This window comes from Oncorhynchus kisutch, linkage group LG6, assembly GCF_002021735.2.
Source record: "Oncorhynchus kisutch isolate 150728-3 linkage group LG6, Okis_V2, whole genome shotgun sequence".
NCBI classification, from domain to species: domain Eukaryota; kingdom Metazoa; phylum Chordata; class Actinopteri; order Salmoniformes; family Salmonidae; genus Oncorhynchus; species Oncorhynchus kisutch.
Window position 1 is genome coordinate 44870062 of NC_034179.2, and position 19527 is coordinate 44889588.

The 19527-nt window shown below is 42.6% G+C and overlaps 2 protein-coding genes across 2 annotated transcripts; both read right to left on the reverse strand.

Moving 5' to 3' along the window:
- Nucleotides 1-213: 213 nt before the first annotated feature.
- Nucleotides 214-10192, reverse strand: LOC109892890 (protein phosphatase 1 regulatory subunit 14A-like). Its single transcript, XM_020485757.2, has 4 exons — nucleotides 9898-10192; nucleotides 5702-5782; nucleotides 5543-5575; nucleotides 214-758 (listed from the first exon to the last, which is right to left on the reverse strand). Exons 1-4 carry the CDS (start codon nucleotides 10162-10164, stop codon nucleotides 588-590), a joined length of 552 nt encoding a protein of 183 aa, XP_020341346.1. The 5' UTR covers nucleotides 10165-10192; the 3' UTR covers nucleotides 214-587.
- A 2067-nt stretch (nucleotides 10193-12259) lies between these two features.
- Nucleotides 12260-19310, reverse strand: LOC109891828 (delta-like protein B). Its single transcript, XM_020484306.2, has 7 exons — nucleotides 18899-19310; nucleotides 18565-18804; nucleotides 18399-18456; nucleotides 18022-18279; nucleotides 16851-17212; nucleotides 16266-16482; nucleotides 12260-13772 (listed from the first exon to the last, which is right to left on the reverse strand). The coding sequence occupies exons 1-7, from the start codon at nucleotides 18947-18949 to the stop codon at nucleotides 13051-13053; spliced, it is 1908 nt and encodes a 635-aa protein (XP_020339895.1). The 5' UTR covers nucleotides 18950-19310; the 3' UTR covers nucleotides 12260-13050.
- Between the last annotated feature and the right edge of the window lie 217 nt (nucleotides 19311-19527).

Here is a 19527-nt window from a genome sequence, read left to right on the forward strand (position 1 = left end):
GAGAAAGAGTGTTGATCTAGGATTAAGTCCCTCTCTCTATTTAATATTCTTCATTATGATCTAAATGGCAAAACGATATCCAAGATCAGCAATGGTACTGAATGCAGGACCTGGGACCAGGCTAGACATGCTGTTCTTTTAAAACCTTGTCGAAGCAGCCTATCTACAGCGTCTTTTTGAATGACAACAACAACAACGACAATACAGGCCCTATAGTGATTGACATATGTTTTATTTACCTGCATTTTAATATGATGAATTAATTTAATTAATTTAAATTCACTCAAAAATAAAGTTGACAGTACAAACAAGAGGGCAAACTGGCTGGGGGCCATCACTGCCAAGATGACTGGGATGAAATGGCGTGACAGGGAAACAAATGTACAGAAACATTCCCAAAATTCCCAGGTTTTCTAGAAATCCCGACTGTAGGATTCCCGGGAATACTTGGTTACTTGGTACCTGCTTATTCCCTCCTGATTCCAGAAATTCCCCAAACAGAATTTATGGAAAACGTGGAAATTTTGGGAACATTTTCAGAGTTTTACGATCCCAGTCAGAGGTCATATGTCAGGGGTTTGGTGAGCTCAGGGGGTCTGGTGGGTGTGGGTTCGGGGCCAGTGGGGTCTGTTAAAGTGGTAGGGCTGATGGTGGTGCTGGGCGTGGTTGTAGTGGGAGGGGTGTTCGATGCCCTCGGTAGCCAGCTCCTCCTGCTTGTGAAGGCCCTCCAGCTTGACCAACAGCTCTCCAATGAAGGCCTGGCATGGAGGGACATATAGTAGCATCATGTACAGTACTAGTCAAAAGTTTGGACACACCTACTCATTCAAGGGTTTTTCTTTATTTTTACGATTTTCTACATTGTAGAATAATAGTGAAGACATCATACTATGAAATAATCCATATGGAATCGTGTTGTAACCAAAAAAGTGTTAAACAAATCAAAATATATTTTAGATTCTTCATAGTAGCCACCTTTTGCTTTGATGACAGCTTTATACACTCATGGCATTCTCTCAACCAGCTTTATGAGAAATGCTTTTCCATATGCTGAGCACTTGTTGGGAGCTTTTCCTTCACTCTGCTGTCCAACTCATCCCAAACCATATCAATTGGGTTGAGGTCGGGTGATTGTGGAGGCCAGGTCATTTGATGCACCACCATCACCCTCCATGTTGGTCAGATAGCCCTTACACAGCCTGGAGGTGTGTTTTGGGTCATTGTCCTGTTTAAAAACAATTGATTGTCCCACTAAGCGCAAACCAGATGAGATGGCGTATCGCTGCAGAATGCTGTGTTAGCCATGCTGGTTAAGTGTGCCTTGAATTCTAAATTAATCACAGATAGTGTCACCAGCAAAGCGCCCCCACACCATTACACCTCCTCCTCCATGCTTCTCTGTGAGAACTACACATGCAGAGATAATCCGTTAACTTCATATGGCTGCAGGGGCAGTATTGAGTAGCTTGGATGAAAAGGTGCCCATTGTAAACGGCCAGCTCCTCAGTCTCAGTTGCTAATATATGCATATTATTATTAGTATTGGATAGAAAACACTCTAAAGTTTCCAAAACTGTCAAAATATTGTCTGTGAGTATAACAGAACTGACATTGCAGGCGAAACAGGAAGTGGCTTCTATTTTGAAAGCTCCATGTTCCATAGCCTCCCTTTGCTGGATTTAAAGGGATATCAACCAGATTCAAGGTGTCAACAGTCTTCAGACATAGTTTCAGGCTTTTATTTTGAAAAATGAGCCAGAACGATAACATCGTGTCAAGTGGTCATATGAGTTTTGCTTGCGCAACAAAATTTAGACAGCCATTGTTTTCCCCTTTCCTACTGTGAAAGACATTTGCGATTGATATATTATCGATTATATATTTTAAAAACAACCTGAGGATTGATTATAAAAAACGTTTGACATGTTTCTGTGGACATTATGGAAACTATTTGGAATTTTCGTCTGCGTTGTCGTGGCCGCTCTTTCCTGTGGATTTCTGAAACTAACACGACAAACAAACAGAGGTATTTTGGATATAAAAATCATCTTTATGGAACAAATGGAACATTTGTTGTGTAACTGGGAATCTCGTGAGTGAAAACATCCGAAGATCATCAAAGGTAAACTATTAATTTGATTGCTTTTCTGATTTTCGTGACCGAGCTACCTGATGCTAAGTGTACTTAATGTTTTATCGTGCGATCGATAAACTTAAACAAACGCTTGGATTGCTTCCGCTGTAAAGCATAATTTCAAAATCTGACACGACAGGTGGATTAACAAAAGGCTAAACTGTGTTTTCCTATTTTGCATTTGTGATTTCATGAATATAAATATTTATAATAATATTTATTGTTTGTAGCGCTATGCTATTCAGCGGTTGTTGATGACCTTATCCCGATAGAGGGATTGCAGCCATAACAAGTTAACCTACTCTGCATCTCAGAAAGACAGACCGGTTGGAACCAAAAATCTCAAATTTTGACTCACCGGACAAAAGGACAGACTTCCCCCGTGGTAATGTCCATTGCAAGTGTTTCTTGGCCCAAGCAAGTCTCTTCTTATTATTGGTGTCCTTTAGTAGTGGTTTCTTTGCAGCAATTCGACCACAAAGGCCTAATTCACACAGTCTCCGCTGAAAAGTTCCTGAGATGTGCCTGTTACTTGAACTCTGTGAAGCATTTATTTGCGCTGCAATCTGAGATGCAGTTAACTCTAATGAACTTAGAATTAACTAAAGCAGAGGTAACTCTGGGTCTTCCTTTTCTGTGGCGGTCCTCATGAGTGCCAGTTTCATCACAGCACTTGATGGTTTTTGTGACTGCACTTAAAGAAACTTTTAAAGTTGGCTGACCTTCATGTCTTAAAGTAATGATGGAGTGTTGTTTCTCTTTGCTTATTTGAGCTGTTCTTGCCATAATATGTACTTTTACCAAATAGGGCTATCTTCTGTATACCACCCCTACCTTGACACAACACAACTGATTGGCTCAAACGCATTAAGTAATAGAAATAAATGACCCAAATTAACTTTTAACAAGGCACACCTGTTAATTGAAATGCATTCCAGGTGATTACCTCATAAAGCTGGTTGAAAGAATGCCAAGAGTGTGCCAAGCTGTCATCAAGGCAAATGGTGGCTACTTTGAAGAATCTAAAATATATTTTGATTTGTTTAACACTTTCTTGGTTACTACATGATTCCATATGTGTTATTTCAAAGTTTTGACCTTTTAGAGAATTTGGCAGTATGTCCAACTGGCTTCACAACTGCAGATCACGTGTATGGCGTTGTGTGGGCAAGTGGTTTTCTGATGTCAACGTTGTGAACAGAGCGCCCCATGGTGGCGTTGGTGTTATGGTATGGGCAGGCATAAGCTACGGACAATGAGCACAATTGCATTTTATTGATGGCAGAATGGACAGAAATACTGTGATGGTATTTTTGCCCAGATGCTGTATTCCTGATATCTGTATTCCAGGTCATGTGAAATCCATAGATTAGGGCCTAATAAATGTATTTCAATTGACTGATTTCCTCATATGAACTGTAACTCAGTAAAATCTTTGAAATTGTTGCATGTTGCATTCATATTTTTGTTCAGTAAGATAATACATAGATAGGAATTAGAGTGGGAGACGGAAAATAGAGAAGTCTCAAACCCGCCGCTCTAGGTTTGGTCTCCAGAACACCTGCATTCACCTGGTGTGTGTGTGTGTGTGTGTGTGTGTGTGTGTGTGTGTGTGTGTGTGTGTGTGTGTGTTTGGGAGCATGTGTGTGGAAGCATGTGTGCGTGCATGCCAGAGTATGAGAGCGGAGCGGAGTTGGAGCGTTCCCAATTTGACTGGGGTGGGGAGCGAGATTCCCAAAGGCTGGAGCATCGGCATTCTCGCCTGCTCCAATTTCGATCCATTAGCACTCGCTTCATGAACTCGGGGCATGCCCGCCCCAGCTTGTATTTGTAGTCTGTTTGTCGTAGACTACAAATGCATGTGCTAAATCAAGGTGCTAAATCAAGGAGAGGGAGTACAGTGATGTGTGTGTGTGTCCACAGCTAAAGAATCATTGTGGAATCTGAAAAGACACTTATCCCAAAAGCATGATTGTGTACTTACTATGAACTTACATGCTAAAAGAAAGGAACGAGGTGGATAGATAACTAGGTGTGTCATTGTAGCAAAGTTTTTATAAACAAAACTTTGATCTCTTAAACGTTTAATTCCTTTTTGTTCTATTACCTATATAATAGGCCATAATTGATTTTAGCCCATCAGGCCTGATACCCTAACCCTAACCCTTACCCTACTTTCAAGGAGCTTTCAGTTTTGATTGGGATATTTTGCCTAAAAAACTTTTAGGCCTACCTATAGAAAAACAACAAAAAAACAACTCTGCCTCTCTGCCCAACCTGGCAAGAGTGGCCAAAGGAGTGTTAGCATCCCCAGTGGTTCTGCAAGTGTGGAGAGGATATTCTCCGCTACTGGCCGGCTTTCCAGTCACCATCGCATAAGCCTGAAGCCACAGACTGGCCTAACTCTTGTTTCTAAAAACTAATTTTAAAAAAAATTCTAAGGCACTAATAAGGCATTTTTCATTTAATTTGTATTTAAGTCACAGCTTATATACCTCATTTATAGACTATAATGATTTAATACAACAAAACGTTGTTTAAATGCTGAGGGTTTTATGTCCTTGCCAGCCTATTGTGTCGCACTTGCAAATGCTTCACAATGTATTTCTTTGTAGGCTATAGCCTTGAAAACATTTAAATAATATAGCCTAAATAATTAATCTTCATTCCTTCTTAGGCTCCCTGTCTGGCTCCTGACCTATTTAGTGTTTATATGCTGCTTAATATGACATGTAGCCTATTTGAAACTATGTTCGCTTCTTACATTCAGTTTTCATGTTTATTCAAATACTTTTCATTCAAATCCATATGGTTTGGTTTCAATACTTTAAAAACCAATTGGTCAGTCCAGGTAGTCACACAAATAGATGGGTGTTGTTTCAATTGTGATTTTAATTAATGTAGTGATTTTGGAGCGGGAGTTTTTTCTCCTGTGAGTGTGGAGCGGTTTTTAGCTGAGCGGTAGGAAAGGACAAGGAGCGCCAGAAGCACCACTCCATGAGTGATGAGCAGGATTTCCAACAGCTCAACTGTGCTCACATGCTCTGGTGCATGCGCATGCGTGTTTGGGACTGAGCGGGCCAGTGTGGGCCCTGTCCTTTGTCAAAATAGGTCCTTTGTTACAACAGAGAAGAGGGGGCAAAACAGAAGAGAAGAAATAGGGAAGAGAGAGAGAGAAGGCTAGGACAGACGGTCATTGTAAGGCATGTGGAGTGACAGTGGAAGGAGGTGTCAGACACTGCTGCCTCCTATCTGAGGCCTATACAGTGTGTGTGTGTGTGTGTGTGTGTGTGTGTGTGTGTGTGTGTGTGTGTGTGTGTGTGTGTGTGTGTGTGTACAGACTAAATAAAAGGTATGACTTAATATGCATGATTATTCCATATCATAAAACATTAGGTTAAAACATACCTCTGTGTTGTTGCTGCACGTCTGAAGGATCTCCTGATGGTGAAAAGAGTTTAAAGAAGAGAAAATTCCTTGTATCAAAATTCCAGCAGTTAACTTATCTGTCAAAGTCTGGTTGGTCTGAGTCCATGATCAGAGCAACGTTGGGTGGGCGGGGCCTACCTTTAACTTTTTCACTCGCTCTTCATTGCTAGCCAGGTCTAACAGATTATCAATGTTTACCTCATCTGGCATGTCATCCTCCTGCAAAACACAAGTCAGAAGTTTACATACACTTAGGTTGGAGTCATTAAAACTCGTTTTTCAAGCACTCCACAAATGTATTGTTAACAAACTATAGTTTTGGCAAGTCAGTTAGGACATCTACTTTGAGCATGACACAATACATTTTTCCCACCATTGTTTACAGACAGATTATTTCACTTATAATTCACTGTATCACAATTCCAGTGGGTCAGAAGTTTACATACACTAAGTTGGCTGTGCCTTTAAACAGCTTGGAAAATTCCAGAGAATGATGTCATGGCTTCTGATAGGCTCATTGACATCATTTGAGTCAATTGGAGGTGTACCTGTGGATGTATTTCAAGGCCTACCTTCAAAGTCAGTGTTTCTTTGCTTGACATCATGGGGAAATCTAAAGAAATCAGCCAAGACCTCAGAAAAAAAATTGTAGACCTCCACAAGTCTGGTTCATCCTTGCGAGAAATTTACAATCGCCTGAAGGTACCACGTTCATCTGTACAAACAATAGTACACAAGTATAAACATCATGGGACCACGCAGCCGTCATACCGCTCAGGATAGAGACGCGTTTTCTCCTAGAGATGAACGTACTTTGGTGCGAAAAGTGCGAATCAATCCCAGAACAACAGCAAAGGACTGTGTGAAGATGCTGGAGGAAACAGGTACAAATGTATCTATATCCACAGTAAAACGAGTCCTATATTGACATAACCTGAAAGGCCGCTCAGCAAGGAAGAAGCCATTGCTCCAAAACCGCCATAACAAAGCCAGACTACGGTTTGCAACTGAACATGGGGACAAAGATTGTACTTTTTGGAGAAATGTCCTCTGGTCTGATGAAACAAAAATAGAACTGTTTGGCAATAATGACCATCGTTATGTTTGGAGTAAAAAGGGGGAGGCTTGCAAGACAGAAGAACACCATTCCAACCGTGAAGCACGGGGGTGGCAGCATCATGTTGTGGGGGTGCTTTGCTGAAGGAGGGACTGGTGCACTCCACAAAATAGATGGCTTCATGAGGTAGGAAAATTATGTGGATATATTGAAGCAACATCAAGACATCAGTCAGGAAGTTAAAGCTTGGTCACAAATGGGTCTTCCAAATGGACAATGACCCAAGCATACTTCCAAAGTTATGGCAAAATGGCTTATGGACAACAAAGTCAAGGTATTGGAGTGGCTATCACAAAGCCCTGACCTCAATCCTATAGAAAAATGTGTGGGCAGAACTGAAAAAGCTTGTGCGAGCAAGGAGGCCTACCAACCTGACTCAGTTACACCAGCTCTGTCAGGAGGAATGGGCCAAAATTCACCCAACTTATTGTTGGAAGCTTGTGGAAAGCTACCTGAAACGTTTGACTCAAGTTAAACAATTTAAAGGCAATGCTACCAAAAAATAATTTAGTGTATGTAAACTTCTGACCCACTGGGAATGTGATGAAAGAAATACAATTTTAAATAAATCATTCTCTCTACTATTATTCTGACATTTCACATTCTTAAAATAAAGTGGTGACCCTAACTGACCTCAAACAGGGAATTTTTACTTGGATTAAATGTCAGGAATTGTGAAAATCTGAGTTTTAATGTATTTGGCTAAAGTGTATGTAAACTTCTGACTTCCACTGTATATTAAAAACGCACACACATGTATACTGTATATTATCAGAGTAGAAAAGTAATAGTAGCAATGTCCATGTAACCAACTCTCCGAACTGTATCAGTGGCCTAGCCAGACAGAACTGAGCTCTGTTGTTCCAGACCAGTTGAGGATCAGCCTCCTCTCCACACAACTCCTCTGACCTGCCGGCCTGGTACCTGCTCGACTTCTGGGTGGCTGGATTTTACAGTCATAAAATCCATTAAAATTCTCTCTTAAGGGCATATCCTAAAATGATAGTTGCTGACATTATTGTTTATCTGACCTAATGCTTAGCTGAGATCAGGCATGGGCCAACAAGGTGCACTTGTGGCCCTATAGGGTTGAATGTCCTGCTTTACACTAGTAGTGTACTAAAATCAAATCAAAGTTTATTTGACAAATGCGCCAAATACAACAGGTATTTGGCACCTTACCGTGAAATGCTTCCTTACAAGTCCTTAACCAACAATACAGTTAAGGAAAAAGAAAAGAAAAAAAACTAAAGTAAAAAAAATAGAAAATAAAATCAAACGTAACCTGTCATCAATGCAAAAGGTGGCTACTTAGAAGAATCTACAATATAAAATATATTTTGATTTGTTTAACACTTTTTTGATTACTACATGATTCCATGTGTTATTTCATAGTTTTGATGTCTTCACTATTCTACAATGTAGAAAATAGTAAAAAATAAAGAAAAACCTGTCACGTGTGCTCCCTCTCTGGCTTCTAGGTCACCAGGCTGCTCGTTATGGCGTCGTACCTGCGCGTCATCAGACTCACCTGGACTCCATCACCTCCTTGATTACCTGCCCTACATATGTCACTCCCTTTGGGTTCTTCCTCAGGCATCATTGTTTCTGTTCCTGTATAATTTCTGTGCGTTGTTTGTGGTTCTTATTTGATATTATGGTGTGTTTATTTATTAAATCACTCACTCCCTGAACTTGCTTCCCGACACACATCGTTACAAAACCCTTGAATGAGTAGGTGTATTCCAAACTTTTGACTGGTACTGTAGGTCCTGGATGGCAGGAAGCTTGCAGTATTGCTACAAGGTTACAAGGTGCAGTATTGTTACAAGTTTTGTGTCCAAAATTGCAGCCTATTCCCTATATAGTGCATAACTTTGACCATAGAGCTCTGGTCAAAATTAGTGCACTACATAAGGAATAGGCTGACATTTCAGATTCAGACAAGAACATGGAGCAGAATGTTATATTTTGACATTTTAATAATTTATCAGACACTTTTACCCAGAGCGACTTACAGGAGCAATTAGGGTTAAGTGCCTTCCTCAAGGGCACATTGACAGATGTTTTACCTAGTTGGCTTAGGAATTTGAACCAGATACTTTTCGGTTACTGGCCCAACGCTCTTTACTGCTAGGCTCCCTGCCACTAGGACACCTGTATCCCCAAACCATCACAGCAGAGCAAAACATCTGGCTAGTGATGTCACATGGCCAGCTGCAGTATGTTTACCCTGCCTCAAGGAGTATTAACCCTATCCTCTGTACGTTCTCTTCCTGTTTCTCATCCTTCATCCCTCATTCCCTCTCTGTAAGGGAGAGAATGAGGGATGAAGTTCCATTTCTGTTCCTTTTTTCAAGTGGCCATGTAAGGCAGCGAGTTAGCATCCCCCAGCCGCCGCCTCCTACATATACATGTGTCTCTGTCAGGAGGCGGCTGCTACAGTGGTGGCTCAAGACCTAGGCTACATCTGACATGGCATGTTATTCACTAGTGCACTACCCATAGATCCCTGGTCAAAAGTAGTGAACTATAGGGAATAGGGTGCCATTTTGGACAGAGCCTTAGTCCACAGTGCACCTTGCATCTTCTCCGGTCCTTTTATGGACACTGTGCCCTCTCATAACATACATATTGTATACGCCTTGTATATACATCTCATATACCACGCCCACAACAATGTGCAAGTCTGCTTAGTCCTGTTAAGGACGATGCAGAACAGCTGGTTTAGAAATGGCTCTGTAATTTCAAGTACAAGTTATTGTGTTGGAATATACTACAGTAGTTATTCTACATTGTTTGTGTCTCAGAGGAGTGTTCATTTGTCTGCCTGTTAGACATGGGTTATAAAACCCTGTAATACCCTCAGTGCTGTGAAAAGTACAAGTTTAATGTTGAGATCCATGTGTTATGTACGGTGTGTCTATACAGAGCACAAACCCAGCCCTTTTTATATGAATATCCTACTCAAAGCCTTATTTTTAAACATAAAGTGAACTATTTTTTAAATCAAATTCTATTGACTTTGGCAAAGGTGAAAGAGCAAAGTTCTCATTCTGAAAGGATGGGAAACTTTCAGATAATATTGCCTGATTAGAAAGTTAACTTGCCATGATACCCAAAATCTCTTAACAGTCTGAAACCTATTGCCTGAGCACTTACAAGACACTTTGTGTGGTGACCATTATTATGATCCATAGGCTATGACGGCACTCACTTTGCTCAAGTACAGCTCATCCAAGCAGTCATCGATCCATTTCTCCACGTCCAGTCGTCTCTGTAGCTCTTTTCTGTTGTATTTCACAGTCACTCGAGCTTGTCTCTTCTGTAGTTTGACTCCGTGTTCTCGAGACGTTTCCAAATCTGATGAGTGGACTTCCTCTGCTCGCATCCGTCCGACCCTGTCGGCTGCCATGTCTGGTCTGACTGGTTCCCAAGCAAATGGGAGCTTGAAACACTGTGTGGGTTGAAGCGAGAATGTCATTGTGGATTCGACAACATTATATGTAGCAAACCTAAAACAGTATTCGGGTTCTAGTTTAAACTCTTTCCTGCGGAAGCGCACCGAAAAAAAGCTCACAGTAAAAAGTGACCGAAAGATTGTAGGTTGTTAAACCAACACAGACAGAAATTGGGACAGATTCTGGGAAGAAAAAAATTAATATTATAGAAACGTGTTTGAGCAAGCGTTCGAATAATTTTGCTAATTGGGTAGGCCTACCTTGCGTACATTATGCAATGGCAGGTTACTTCTCACATTATATACCAATCGTTTTACATAAACCCCTCATTATAGGCTTATTTTCAAACATTTGAATTGAATGACATTTATACCGTTGTCTATCATAGAGCAAGTTGGCCCTGTGTTGATACTCAATCGATAGGTGACCAAAGCTGATGATTTTATAGTTTTTATTCAACACAAACACACACAGCAACAAAAAACTTAAAACATTTTTTTTTTTTTGCAAATGCCATACAAACTAACTTTGGCATGAACATAAATTTACACTGGCTGTTCTTCAGAAACAGCAATACTCATAATCCGTGTATCAAAGTCACATGTTCATTGATTTCAGGTCATAAATAATTTCCCCAGAATATTCCTGGTGTATTTAGATTACACAGAATAATCAAAGATGTAGAACAAGTTGTTTATTTAGGATCACATAAATATATCTCTGAATTTGTGACAAAAGGAAAACATTTTACATATAAACTCAGCAAAAAAAAGAAACGTCCTCTCACTGTCAACTGTGTTTGTCAGCAAACTTAACGTGTAAATATTTGTAGGAACATAAGATTCAACAACTGAGACAAACTGAACAAGTTCCACAGACATATGACTAACAGAAATGGAATAATGTGGCCCTGAACAAAGGGGCGGGGACAAAATCAAACATAACAGTCAGTATCTGGTGTGGCCACCAGCTGCATTAAGTACTGCAGTGCATCTCCTCCTCATGGACTGCACCAGATTTGCCAGTTCTTGCTGTGAGATGTTACCCCACTCTTCCAAGGCACCTGTAAGTTCCCAGACCTTTCTGGGGGGAATGGCCCTAGCTCTCACTCTCCGATCCAACAGGTCCCAGACGTGCTCAATGGGATTGAGATCCGGGCTCTTCACTGGCCATAGCAGAACACTGACATTCCTGTCTTGCAGGAAATCACACACAGAATGAGCAGTATGGCTGGTGGCATTGTCATGCTGGAGGGTCATGTCAGGATGAGCCTGCAGGAAGGGTACCACATGAGGGAGGAGGATGTCTTCCCTATAACGTATAGCGTTGAGATTGCCTACAATGACAACAAGCTCAGTCCGATGATGCTGTGATACACCGCCCCAGACCATGACGGACCCTCCACCACCAAATTGATCCCACTCCAGAGTACAGACCTTGGTGTAACGCTCATTGCGTCGACGATAAACGCGAATCCAACCATCACCCCCGGTGAGACAAAACAGTGACTTGTCAGTGAAGAGCACTTTTTGCCAGTCCTGTCTGGTTCAGCGACGGTGGGTTTGTGCCCATAGGCGACGTTGTTGCCGGTGATGTCTGGTGAGGACTTGCCTTACAACAGGCCTACAAGCTCCCATACCAGCCTCTCTCAGTCTATTGCGGACAGTCTGAGCATTGATGGAGGGATTGTGCGTTCCTGGTGTAATTCGGGCAGTTGTTGTTACCATCCTGTACCCCTCCAGCAGGTGTGATGTTCGGATGTACCGATCCTGTGCAGGTGTTGTTACACGTGGTCTGCTACTGCGAGGATGATCAGCTGTCCATCCTGTCTCCGTGTAGCGCTGTTTTAGGCATCTCACAGTACGGACATTGCAATTTATTGCCCTGGCCACATCTGCAGTCCTCATGCCTCCTTGCAGCACGCCTAAGACACATTCACGCAGATGAGCAGGGAACCTGTCCTAAGTTTTCATAACTGTGACCTTATTTGCCTACCTTCTGTAAGCTGTTAGTGTCTTAATGACCGTTCCACAGGTGCATGTTCATTAATTATTTATGGTTCATTGAACAGGCATGGGAAACAGTGTTTAAACCCTTTACAATGAAGAGCTGTGAAGTTATTTGGATTTTTACAAATTGTCTTTGAAAGACAGGGTCCTGAAAAAGGGACATTTATTTTTTTGCTGAGTTTAATAAATAACATAAATAAAATGATGGTATAACGACTGATAGTTTCATCTTAGGAAATGGTATGTTGACAAAATAATAGTTAATTTTAAAATAAAAAATATATATGTTTTATCTTTTGGAATTGCTAATATCAGAGATCTGGTGAAATGAGCTTACAACCAAAAACAGTGGAAAAAGTTGAATATATTTGCTGTATTCATCTCCTTGAAGGTCATTGATAACAGTCTATTGTCTTCCAAAAAAAGTACAGGTCAGAGAATCAGGTCTTCCTGTATTTGGTTTAAATGGTTCTTCCAGAGTCATTTGGTCAATATCACTGTGTTGGAGCAAGTGCATTGATAGGTCAGTGTCCATCGTAAGTAGTTATGTGGAATTGATAGTCATCTCTTTGGGTTATTTGACATGGAAGACCTTTCTCTGAGGAGATTTCCTAAAGTTCCCATACTTCAAGAGGTCATTTACTATTCTTCTTCATGACACAAGGTTGTTTTCCCAAAACAATTTTGTCAAAATGTGTAGCAAACATTTTCAGAATGAGGGGAATAATTTCCAAACATTCAAGCAGTTTGTCTTTTTCTTCATTAACTTAACATTTCAAAAAGAGAGAAAAATAAGTGCTAATGATCCCTTGTTCTTCCTCCCAGTTTTTGTCTCTCCCTCCCCAGGTGTTTGGCTGTCCAGTCTCCTTTTTCTGTCCATCTTGGGTCCAGGCCAGTGGCTCATCTCAGCCCAGACCCGCTGTCCCCCCTCCAGAGGTAGTCCTGTCCAGGGGAGAATGAGTGGCGCTCCCCCCCAAGTCCCCGGCCCGTCCTGTCATCTGTGGGTCTAAGCGATGCAAGTGATGCCATGCTGAGGCGCGGGTCACTGTTGCTGATCTTGAACAGGCCACTAGCCGCCATGAAAGCCTCTCTCTCGCTGGGGAAGCGGTTGATCCCAGTCTTCAGGTCGTTGAACACCGCCGTGTCGTTCAGCTGCTTCCTGCCACTCAGCCGGCGCCGCCGCAGCACCACAATGCCCATCGCCAGGCCAAGGGCGAGTAACGCCAGGACACAGGAGGCTGTCAGGGCGGTGGAGGAAGGTTTATTGGTCAGTCGGGGGGCAGGATGGAAGCTGGGCTGCAGCGTGAACTCGCAGCTGGGTCCCATGAAACCCGGCGGGCACTGGCACACGGGCCCCGTGAAGTGGGTGAAGCAAGTGCCGCCATTCTGGCAGGGCTGGGCGCTGGCACCGCGGCCACAGGCATCTGAGCGCAGGCTACAGTTCTTGCCGGCGTAGCCCAGTGTGCATGAGCAGGTGTAGTCGTCCACACCGTCCTGGCAGGTGCCAGCGTTCTGGCACGGCGCTGAAGCACAGTTGTCGATGTTGAATTGGCAGTTGGCGCCGGTAAAGCCAGAGTGGCAGCGGCACAGCACGCTTTGACCCAGGTCTAGACACTCACCACCTAGAAGACAACATATCACACGGCGCCAATTAGTACACTGCTGCCTACAACATTCTGAAGTAGCACAAGATGTGATATCACACTGTTGGCACTTCATGACATCATGAATTCATATACCCTGAAAACATGTATTAATTCATTGTTCTACCAGCCAAGTGGAGTACTTCATTATCAAGTACTTCAATCAACTGCAGGTGCGTACTTCAACCACTAGATGCTGCCAGAACCAAGGCGAGCTCCTCTCCATCCACTTTCACCTGTTTCCAGTTATTAGGTGGGCTGGTGAACTGTTTTAAATTCCTTGGCATAACCATCTCATTCGATCTAATATGGCCAGCACACACAAACGCTGTGATCAGGATGGTACAGCAGCGGCTCTATTTCCTGAGGCTGCTGAAGAAGTTTGGCATGAGTACCAGCACTCAAGTCAACTTCTACCAATGCACAGTAGAGAGCATCCTGACTGGATGACCATCAATGTGTGGTATGGTAACACCAATGCATAAGACTGCAAAAGGTTTCAGAGGGTAGCACACACTGCAGAGAGAATCTTGGCACTACCCTCCACGTCATTGAGGCCATCTATGCAGACAGATCCATTACTAGGGCCCAAAAGACCCCACCCACCCTGCGAGTGCACTATTCTCACAGGAACATCAAGACCTCCACTACCAGGTTCAAGAATAGTTTTAATCAGAGTGCAATCCTCCTTTTAAACCAAGCAACCTGGCTGATGTTTTTCTCCTACTTTTGGAAGTTTACATAAACGAGTTTTAATGACATCAACCTCAGTGTTTCAACCACTCCACATATTTCTTGTTAACAACCTATAGTTTTGGCAAGTCGGTTAGGACATCTACTTTGTGCATGACAAGTAATTTTTCCAACCGTTGTTTACAGACAGATTATTTCACTCTATCACAATTCCAGTTGGTCAGAAGTTTACATACACTAAGTTGACTGTGCCTTTAAACAGCTTGGAAAATTCCAGAAAATTATGTCATGGTTTTAGAAGCTTCTGATAGGCTAATTGACATAATTTGAGTCATTTGGACGTGTACCTGTGGATGTATTTCAAGGCCTATCTTCAAACTCTGTGCCTCTTTGCTTGACATCATGGGAAAAATCAAAAGAAATCAGCCAAGACCTCAGAAAAAAAATTGTAGACCTCCACAAGTCTGGTTCATTCTTGCGAGCAATTTCCAAACAGCTGAAGGTACCACGTTCATCTGTACAAACAATAGTGCGCAAGTATAAACACTATTCAGACAACACAGTCATAATACCGCTCAGGAAGGAGACGCGTTCTGTCTCCTAGAGATTGACGTACTTTGGTGCAAATCAATCCCAGAACAACAGCAAAGGACCTTGTCAAGATGCTGGAGGAAACAGGTACAAAAGTATCTATATTCACAGTAAAACGAGTCCTATATCGACAAAACCTGAAAAACTGCTCAGCAAGGAAGAAGCCACTGCTCCAAAACCATCATAACAAAGCCAGACTACGGTTTGCAACTGAACATGGGGACAAAGATTGTACTTTTTGGAGAAATGTCCTCTGGTCTGATGAAACAAAAATAGAACTGTTTGGCCATAATGACCATCGTTATGTTCGGAGGAAAAAGGGGGAGGCTTGCAAGCCAAAGAACACCATCCCAACCGTGAAGCACGGGGGTGGCAGCATCATGTTGTGGGGATGCTTTGCTACAGGAGGGACTGGTACACTTCACAAAATAGATGGCATCATGAGGCAGGAAAATTATGTGGATATATTGAAGCAACATCTCAAGACATCAGTCAGGAAGTTAAAGCTTGGTCACAAATGGGTCTTCCAAATGGACAATGACCCAAGCATACTTCCAAAGTTGTGGCAAAATGGCTTAAGGACATCAAAGTCAAGGTATTGGAGTGGCCATCACAAAGCCTTGACCTTAGTCTTATAGAAAATTATTGGGCAGAACTGAAAAAGCGTGTGCGAGCAAGGACGCCTAGAACCCTAACTCAGTTACACCAGCTCTGTCAGGAGTTACGGGCCAAAATTCACCCAACTTATTGTGGGAAGCTTGTGGAAGGCTACCCAAAATGTTTGACCAAAGTTAAACAATTTAAAGGCAATGCTACCAAATACTAATTGAGTGTATGTAAACTTCTGAACCACTAGGAATGTGATGAAATAAATAAATCACTATTATTCTGACATTTCACATTGTTAAAATTAAGTGGTGCTCCTAACTGACCTAAGGCAAGGAATTTTTACTTGGATTAAATGTCAGGAATTGTGAAAAACTGAGTTTATTGTATTTGGCTAAGGTGTATGTAAACATCCGACTTCAACATACTGTATGACTGAAAACATTTAAAATCTTTTTACTGTACATGTCTATGGACAGTACTATATGTGCGAGCGCTCCAACAAAGAATTACAACTACTTTAATACCTACAAATAAACTATAAACTTCCATTTGAGCTTGATCCATTGCAGTCAGACTCACCATTCAGACAGGGGCTGTTGCTGCAGCGGTCCAGTTTTTTCTCGCAGTTGGAGCCAGTGTAGGTGGGAGGGCAACGGCAGGAATAGCCCCCCGTCAGCATCTCCATGCAGGTGCCTCCATTGAAACAGGGCCCATCGGCACATGTCATGGCGATGATCTCACAGTTCTTCCCATAGAAGCCCTGGGGGCAGGTGCATGAGTAGTCGTTCTCCAGGTCCTAAAGAGAGAGATGATTGTCATTAGAGTATTTTTGATAATGTCGAGAGAATTGTCGTTAGACAGACACCTTGACCGAGCTTTGGCTTTCTACAATCCATAGATGAACCATGATTACTGATCATGTTTCTGACATTGTGTCTTATTTAAACATGTTTATTACTGTGTTATGTTACACTGCGTTTGTACCTTGGACACATTTCCATTTTACCTTCAAATGGAAGATTAAGAAAAAAAACAATATAACATGGAATGCCAAATTAACCGAAATACAAAATTGTTTAATTAACACCCAATTGAACATATATAAAAAAAATCTGAGCCAATATTTAACTATCCCTATTTCCTGTAAGCTGTAATATTGCTCACATTGCAGCTGCCTCCGTTCTTGCAGGGGTTGCTGTCACACTCGTTGGTCTCCAGCTCACAGTTGGTGCCACCGTAGCCCGGGCGGCAGATACAGGTGAAGCTGCCCTGGCCTGTGTTGGTACAGGTGGCACCGTTGGCACACGGCCGATGGTTGGTGCAGTAGTTGAGGTCCTGGTCGCAGAAGAGGCCACCCCAGCCCTCCTTGCAGTCACATTGCCACGGCTGGACGCAGGTGCCATGGAGGCAGCCCGGGTAGCGCACACACTCGTTGCACGAGGGCCCCTGCCAACCCATTCTGCACTTGCAGTCCCCAGGGGCCTCGCAGTAGCCATGCCTCGCGCTGCAGTCTGCCGAACAGATGGCTGGTGGGAGGAGGGGGGGGGGGGGTGATTACAATGAATGGGCAGATTGTGCACGCATGCACCCACCCACCCACCAACTCTGTCTGAGCCCCCCCACTGCCGGCCCTCCCAACTGTTTGTTAAGTATTAAACCAAGCAGCTGGTGAGCACTCGACCGTAGGAACAGAAGCCAGGACTTTCTTTTACGCCCTCTGCCTCACACACACACACACACACACAGCATCTCCAACATGTGTCCCTGGTGAGGCATGGTTCTTTCTCCCTTTGTTATAGGGGAACAAAGGACAGATCGAACTCCACAAGCCGTCCTTACTATAAAGTCTACAAAGCAACAACAGGAGGCTTTCTGAGATAAAAGTACATACTTAAGGCTCATGCAATTATGTCTGTCTAAAATAGTAGAGTGGCTGGTTATGGGATTAAATTGAAATCCTTGAGGCAGAAGAGTAATCTTAGTTTAGAAATAACTTGGTACAAACATTTTCATAAAATTGACAATTAAAATGTGTTGCACATGCTTAATTATTGGTGTGATTATATGTAAGCCTGTATGTACACATTTTTGCCACCAATCATTCAGGTCTATATACTGCCCTTGTGACACCTTCAACGAGCATTAATTGTTTTCACTAAGGAGAATGCCAAAATTTACATTTGCCTCATTTATCAATGAATCCTTGTGTGCACTGTGCAGTCTAATTACAATAGGCCTATACAGTGCAGACTGAGACAACCTGGTTGACAGAATCTGAGTCTGGACAGTAATGTAGCCTAAAGTCATTGACGTTAACCAAGTAGATTGAACTTACGATCAGAACAGTAGTTGCCCTTCCAGCCCTCCAGACATTGTTTGTTTCCCTCCACGTCACAGTTGTAGTGGCCCAGAGTGTCATCGCGGGGTCTGCAGTATTCGGCGCAGCTGTCGCCAAAGTAGTACTCGTCACAGAATGCGTGATAGGAGTAGCGCAGCTCGCTCTGCTCTCCGAAGTGGACGTCTTGAGACCAGTCCTCGCCTATGGCCAGTCTTCTTCTGGTAGCCAAGCGGCTGACCAGGTTGTTTTGGTTGTCTGAAAAAATATAAGAAAAGTGGTATTGTAGTAGCCTATTGGCATACAGATTTTTTTTAAATTAACAGGAAGGCTGTTAAAAAAAGTGCTATAATAAGCCTACTGCAACAACACCTTACCTGTGTATTCTGTAGGGATTTCTGCGTTCCATGCTTCAATGATCAGCGAAAATGTTCCCTGTAATAGAGGTAAATCCTGTATTAACACGTTTATGCAAGAATGATAGAGTAACATAACATTTATATTTGCTTGTGTAACAGTATTTATGAATAAAATATTATTTACCGGCCACTTAAAATGGAACGGTATTCTAATAGGAGCGCTGCTGGAAATTGAGGTCTGATCTGCGCTTATGACGTTGGTGTGTCCTGTTCCAAAAGTGCATGGTGGCTCCGCATGGATGACGTCCTCTGAGTGTTTGAGACAAATTCTGAAAAAGATGTGACAGTCCCTATGCCTTCTGCATATGCGCTGAGCAGTGTTGAACGAATGGACTTTCAGCTCGAACACACCAGAAGATGATACCTGCCAAGAGAAGAGCGAATTGGACATTAGAGATATGCTGTGCATAAAGCACGGCAATATTGAATGGTTCGTTATTGTTACACTTCGTACTTACCACTTGCACTACAGCCAAAGCAAAGACACATCTAAGAGGTAGCGAGGCCATTTCCGCCAGGTGTTTGGTTGGTAGCTATACAACAATCCGCAGGTGTTTGCATTCGTTGTGTCCAATAGAAATGTGACAGGCGCGTATTCCCAAAAACCAGGATAGAAAAAAATCCTTGCAGTCACACCATAAAATTAGTATGAAAAGGTATAGCAGTCCAAGCAAAGTCCTCGCTCTTCCCTATGTCCTGGACGCTGGTCTTCACTTGTTTTGGTTCTGGTGGTTAATGAGAGTGAATTAATTTTATACCCCTGATGCGCGCCCCTGTCACGCGTCAGGAGGCGGGGCACGGTAAGACCCAAGGGACAACCACGACGCGTCGGAACATGTGTGTGGATTTGGTGCTGATTAAATTTATCAGCAAAAATAACATAAGGCCTATACTTAGAGCATAATCATATTTGAAGTGTGATTGGCACAATACATATTTTATACAGTTATACAGCTGCAACAAGCTGCAACAAACACTCAAACGGGACAGTTTTATTTCAATCTCTTCATTTAAAAACTCAATCATGGACACTCTTACTGACAGTTGTGGCTGCTTTGTGTGATGTATTGTTGTCTCTACCTTCTTG